Here is a 6760-nt window from a genome sequence, read left to right on the forward strand (position 1 = left end):
AATTTATTTCCAAATACCTCATTTATATCATTCTCACATGAAATACTTCTTTCAGAATATAGCCTACACTTAGAAAACAGAAGAGAGGTTTTTTTATAAGGCACGTCAGATTATAGACTACATAGAGATATCTTCCCCTCAATTGCGCTTGTAAAATACTGATGATTTTAAAAGTAATATTTCTAAACCCTAGACCCTGTGTAGCCCCATGTAGAGCAGTATTCGTAAAGTTATAAGACTCAGTTTACACACACCTAGTAAAGGGCTATAACAAGTTGTATATACATCACATTTTCAGAAACAGTCACAGCTGGCTACATTTAAAAGTAATGCTATTCCAGACTATGAAACAGGCTGCGTATAAAATATAACCTACTGCTTCCAGTACAGAGTGATAGAACGTAGTATGATCTTGCAGGAGAAATTTTGTTGCTTTTGCAAATGGAAGCTGCTCAGATTCAAGCCTGTCTCCTTCCCAAACCCATATTTTTGATCGACCGAGACCATTTACAGAGAAGTAAAGCACCCAAGAGAAATCCGGCTTTATGTTTTTCTCCAAGATGATGGTTTGACTGCATATCTGAAATCCTGTCAAAGCATTCGAGTAAGAAATATAAAGGCTCAGATGTTAACTTCATGACCAGTAAACATTAAACCATTACCAACCAGATGCAACCAAGTTAAATGCATCCAGCTTCTGTGCTATGGAAACTGTTTTTCCAAGCTGTTCCAATGCAGAAGCCAACACATTTTTATTGAATTAGGCCCTAGGTAAAGATTTCCATCCCATTTTCAAGTTTTCTGCGATGGAACATTACCCATTCTGCACTCATTTCACTGTAGAGGAGGAAAAAATACTGCCTCTGGAGCCTATGCCAGTACAGCCCAGAATGCATTTACATAGTGTCATTTTATTTAATGGGCCAGGAGGTAAACCATGGTCAGTTTTATCAACTCAAATGAGTTCCACAGTTCTTCTTTGTATCAGACATTGATTCATTTCTGATGAAAAAAGGGTTCCGGCTTTCTGTCACTGCAGTTTAGTTTAAGACTATGAAAAAGGTCACTTCAAGGCTATGGCTGAAGAAAAAAAAAAGAATATAACCTGATCTCGAAATATCTAGGGGAAAAAAAAGCCCCTAGACATGGCCATAAAAAGGCAGGCAGACAGACAGCACAAACTAAATGTTCTCTGCAGGATAAGTTAAAATACTGATTCTGCAGAGAGTCACGTTATCCCTCAGGTCACTTGAGCTCTCCTGGGCTGGAGTTAGGTTTAGTTTAGTAGGAACCAGATTTAGTCAGAGAATAGGTCACATTCAACTTTATGTTTGCCACTCTGCTACATTTTAGGCCCATTCCAGCTAATCTGTGGGACTTGTATGGGAAAAAAAAACCCAATCAGTTAAATTTCTGGGGTGGCCTCAGCCAATTTCACGACTACGAGCTTGGACAAGATTCAACCACAAGTGACTGTTGCCTCTAGAAGGGAAACACTAACTTGGTTGAAAACAGCACCATGAAGAGGACATCGCAGCCTCAGTTTCTAGAGTCCAGTTTGTTATAAATCTTAATCTGTCTGATTTGTTATTTGTTTAGCAGCCTTAAAAGGTAAGGAAGGGCATACTGAAATTTTTGCTGTAGATTTAAAACCAGATGTGGTTTACGTGGTGCTGCACAGATATTTGTTACATCTCTTTGAAAATAAAAGAAAAAAAATAACCAACACAACAGCATTTACATTCCTTTCAGCTGAAATAGATGAACTGTCGTCATGTCTGCAAAAACACAGAGGAAATCGCCACAGCTCGAGGTAGGCGAGTTAAAGCTTGGTCATGTTCTCGGGCTTTCACTCGGCTTCCTGGGAAGGGCAGGAGAAGGAGGACAGAAAGGGCTTTCACAAAGTCAGGAGGTGACAAATGAGATATCATCTCCATAAGGAATTAGGTTCCCTCACTGCATGCTGAAGGTATATTCATGACCTTTCCAACCGTAGCATTTGCGTATAGATTACACCTCTCACATACCCTTTTTAAAGTGATCCCCAAGAGCATTGGCTTGGGAAGACATAGAGAAGAGAGCAGGAGTGGGGGCTTAAAGCTACAAATGTCAGTTAGGAGGCACAGTGTTATTTTTCCCTTTGATCGTCCATGTACAGAGCTCTACACCACTGCTCACGCGTTCCTCCTGCAAAGCCCTGGCAGCAAAGGCCGCTGGTGTGCTCCTCCTTGTTGCATACATCTTACAGCACAAGAAGTCAGATCCTTTGGACAAGTCCTTCTACCCTCACAGACATGTGCTTTTCTTCCTTAATGAGAGGTTTTAGTCATGAACTGGACGCCAGACCTGACTTATAGCAATTATTTAACTAAGAATCCTTCTGCCACCCTCAAAAGGGCAGCCAAGATATCCAGTAGCAACATATACACATACATACAGATCTACACTATACACTTGGGACGACACAGAATGAGATTTCAGCTAATATAGCCTCTATTTGATTTCCTCAGAGCAACACTCAGGTCCTTGCAACCCCTATACAAAACAGCAGTATTTTTTCCACCAGGATTTGGAGAGGTTTTTCATCTTGTCTGGAGTCCTGCACTTGGATTTCTTTGGTTGCTGCTGGGTATCCGAGTACTGAATGCCAGCCACGATGGCTGCATCAAAGACCTCCTTGAGGTTTTTCTGAGTCAAAGCAGAGCACTCAATGTAGGATGCAGCTTTTATTTCCTCAGCACAGAGCTTCGCAGCCTCCTCTGAGACTGGCTTTTCTTTGCACTTGTCCAGCTCAATGAGAACTTTGACATCCTCCCGGAGGTCTGACTGTGTCCCAACAAGGATAATGGGGGCCTTGGGACAGTGACACCGGATTTCAGGAACCCACTTCTCACTCACGTTCTGGAAGGATGAAGGGCTCACCACACTGAAGCACAGCAAGAAGATGTCCGTGTTGGTGTAGCACAGAGGCCTGAGCTTGTCGAATTCATCCTGCATGGAATGAAATTGCATTAGCACCCCATGGAAAGCGCACATCAGTCCCAGAGGACACCCTGGTATGCCTGCCGCTGGCCCTTGGGAAAGCTGAGGATCACATGCTACTGCCACCTTGAGAGGCACCTCAACATGAGCACCCAGACCACCCAACAAGATGTGTTACAAGCAGAAGTCACTCATACCCACACTGAGGTCTCATGGCTGCTAGCCAGCAGGCACCCTGCTACCCTGCTTTGGGTACACAGAACCAAGGCGGTGGCTTCCCCACCTAGCTGAGATTTTCTGACTAAGGCTGCGGCTTGTTTCAAGTGCTTAAATATTTCCTTAGCTCTCTGTATGCAGGCCCTATTTCAGCAAAGGAGCAATGATGCAGCAAGTGGGTTACAGCACACAAAAGCCAAAAACTCGAAGTATGGGAGGGAGAAAGTACTTTCTACAGGTCCACCTCTTAAAGGGCTGAGTCAGGGAGCAGCCTTGATGAGGAGCACCCATGCAGCTCAAAGCTGCTCTGCTGACACCCCTACCTCCAGATACAGGCAAGAGCAGGGCAGACAAGCAGCAGCAAGAATACCTCGTACCTTTCCTGGAATCACCTTCTGAACTGGTGACTACTTAACAACATCCTAAAGGATATGGGAATAATTTCCCTGCCATTGTGCCTAGGGATTTAAATCTGATGGGAGCAATAATGACTCACAATGTGCAGGCTTAACATGCCAATGGCATAGAGTAAGAGCTTTACCTTTCCCTCCCTCCCACCCATGCCACATCAAACAAAATGCAAACAGGCCTCCCAGCCTACCTTCCTTTCCCCCCCTCCCTTTTAGTGCAAACTCCAGCAAAGCAAGGCCCTTTTCCAGCTTCAGGAACTACCCACAAAAAAGCCAAACACCTCATGGTAACAAAGGCGTGCTGATCCTCTGGGAAGAATGCAGCAAGAAGCAAGGGTTAACTCCAAGCAGGCTGCTTTTATGCTGACAGCAGGATAAAAGCAGGGTAACACTAGCAGCCTGAACAGGTAGAATTTGCCTCGGCGGCAGTGACATTTTAATTAAAACGGACGGCGTTCTCAAAAGCTCTGAACTGAAAGTGCAAAGAACACACAGAGCTGAGAACATCTCTCTGGTACCAGCAGTTTACTGCTACACTACAAGTTCCATGTTAATTTTCAAGATGTGAAATTTTGCTTTAAAGCCTCTGGAGGCCCAGGATATGCAGTTTAAACCCCCCTGGAAGCCTTAGAAGTCTTGTTCTGCTCAAATGAATTTCTTCCAGCAGTATCTCCAAGAGAGGCAGTGACTTACAAAACACGAGTCAAGAAAGCAAGCTTCATTAGCTCTCTTGATTCTCAGATTAAGCCTCAGAGGAAACCAGGCTCTCATAGCTTGGCTGAAGAGAAGGCCCGCATTTACCGAGACATGCTGCTCTGAATGACAGGGTCCTTTACAGAAAGGCACCTTGCCATACAATTGCCTCTTCTTGCTACATGAGAAACCTCAAAAGGGCTGGATTCAATGGGTTTGAAAGCCAAACCCAGATCTTAAGGGTTTCTACCGAGCTGAAACAGTGCCTTTTATATCCCAAGTACACTCCTGTGGTTTCAGCGGTGGGTGCATGACCTTGCAGGGACTCTACACTTTCTTTGGGCTGGTGATGCTGAAATACAATTTCTCCTGACTGAAGTACTTGTTGCTGCAGATTTCAGCAGCCATCTCACAGCAGCAGGTTTACTGAAGTATCCATCTAGGTATCTTTTATTCAGGATGAATTGTTTGTTTAGATAACCCCTTCTTTCTTTAAGCAGTGACTCTTACCCATTCCGGCTGCACTTGGGCAGACAGAGCAAACATCCTAATCGTTAAGAGCAGTGAAGGCAAGAGGTGATTGGGCTTGCCTGTTCCTCCTGCAGCTTGCAGCCATGTTTCCACAGGCACTGCCTGTCACCCGATGGCAATTTCACCTGCCACACTCTGCATATGAACACGCACAGCCCTGGCTGTTGTAGTACCACGCTCAGCAGGACACAACATCATGGGACAGTTCTGCTGTTTTACTTCCCATCCTTTACCCTTTTCCCACAGAAGGGCGCTTGTAGGATTTCAGCTTTGGTTTGTAGGGCACATCAGAGTCCTACACTGCTGTCTAAGACTGCACAGCCCTTCAAAGCCCTTTCCTAAGTAGGGCGCCCAGTTACAACTCATCTAAATAGGTTTGTATGTTAAGGCCACTGAGATTTTTCAGTGTGGTTTTGGGAAGGCATAGACCCAGATCCACGCAGCTGCACAGGAACCCAACTCCCACTGTCTTAAAACACCAGCTAGGTAGAAGAACACTTTTGGGTACATTTTGGCTATCCAGACTGAACCCCTGGCAAGCAGTGTTGCACGCTGCTCAGGGTGGTACAAGCCAGGGACTTGCAGAAAACGTAAGACAGTAAAAAAGGGGCTCTTTTCATGTATCAGGAAAATTAGAAGCTGAGAGGCATCAGACACCCTCAGCTCTTCAGGACTTAGACAGCAAACCTTGGCTTTGGGGTGGCAGCACTTTTTAAGGGGGTGGGAAAGGCAAATACGAAGACTCCACAGGCAACACCCCAGACAACTTTTTTCTCCCTTAAGCTTCTGCTCCTTCAAAAACTGTCTCCAGGCACCTACAGCTGTGGATGCTTTGCATGCATCCCAAACACTGTAATTCCTAAACCAGCAGTTACTTAGCAAACATAAAGACAGTGACAACCGCTCAAAGAGGAAACCAGGTGGCCCTTGAATCCCCAATATGTTCGGCCTCTCTAGTCAGGCTAAGCAGAGTGACAGCTTGAGCAAGCAGAGCAGCAGCCTGTGGCCAGCCCCTGTACTGGGGTCCCCCATCCTTCAACAGACACTGGGCAGAACAGCGAGTTAAGCAGCAGTGAAAATGATAGCAGTTTAATCAGATGATCAAACACTGGGAAGCCTTTCAAATCCATGAAGTCATTAGCAGGACTACTTTGCGCAACAACTTCTCCCCTCCCGCTGTCAGTTAAATCAAGTAAGTGGCTTCACTGACCTGACCAGCTGTGTCGCAGAGCTGAAGTCTCACCGGCTTGCCATCGACAGACACGACAGCTTTGGAAAGAAAGGAGGAGGGAGGGGGGGAAAGTGTGGTGAGTCCAACTTTACACGTTTTCCATTAAAGAAAGAAACGAAGAAAAGAGGATTTAACATCCCTCAGCTCTTACAGTCTTCAATTAGTTTAGCTATAACAACTACGCAGAGCTGGAAGGGAGTCCATCGCTAACACTTGGGCACACACGAGCCTTTAGGGCTTTCCGATTCATTTCACCACAAGAGATGGGGCAAGCAGGGACTGCACTAACCCTCAGCGGCGGCAGGAGAGCGAGCCCAGCCGTACGGGTCCTTCTTCCACCACAAAGGATTTAGTCCGTTTAGTTTATATCCTCCTGTACACTTTCAACACGCCCGGGACACACCACCACCCTCCGCGCTGAGTCAAAGGGAAACCTCTGAACCTCCCCCTTTGTAATGGAGGGACAAAGCAAGTACGTAAACCTTCCTTTTAGGCGCTTCCCACCTGGCCGAGAACTGGGAGTTTTAGACCGGAGCGTTCACAATTAAAGCCCGGCTTTGGCTGCACCGCCCGGCCCCGTTACACGGAGATCTGACGGTGCTGCTGACTGGGACGGAGCTGTAACACGCTCCAGTCCTACCCCAAATAAATAACGAAGCTGGACACCTCCCTCACCCCCTAAGCAGCCCCGTCACGG

The 6760-nt window shown here is 46.0% G+C and overlaps 1 protein-coding gene across 1 annotated transcript; it reads right to left on the reverse strand.

Moving 5' to 3' along the window:
- Nucleotides 1-2535: 2535 nt before the first annotated feature.
- Nucleotides 2536-6149, reverse strand: RHOU (ras homolog family member U; the record flags this gene model as incomplete). The annotated part of the gene is made up of 2 exons (XM_010022121.1): nucleotides 2536-2991; nucleotides 6043-6149. Coding segments are annotated over 2 exons (563 nt in total), but the record flags the coding sequence as incomplete, so codon positions are not given.
- Between the last annotated feature and the right edge of the window lie 611 nt (nucleotides 6150-6760).

Source organism: Nestor notabilis, unplaced genomic scaffold (genome assembly GCF_000696875.1).
Source record: "Nestor notabilis isolate BGI_N333 unplaced genomic scaffold, ASM69687v1 scaffold29670, whole genome shotgun sequence".
NCBI classification, from domain to species: Eukaryota; Metazoa; Chordata; class Aves; order Psittaciformes; family Psittacidae; genus Nestor; species Nestor notabilis.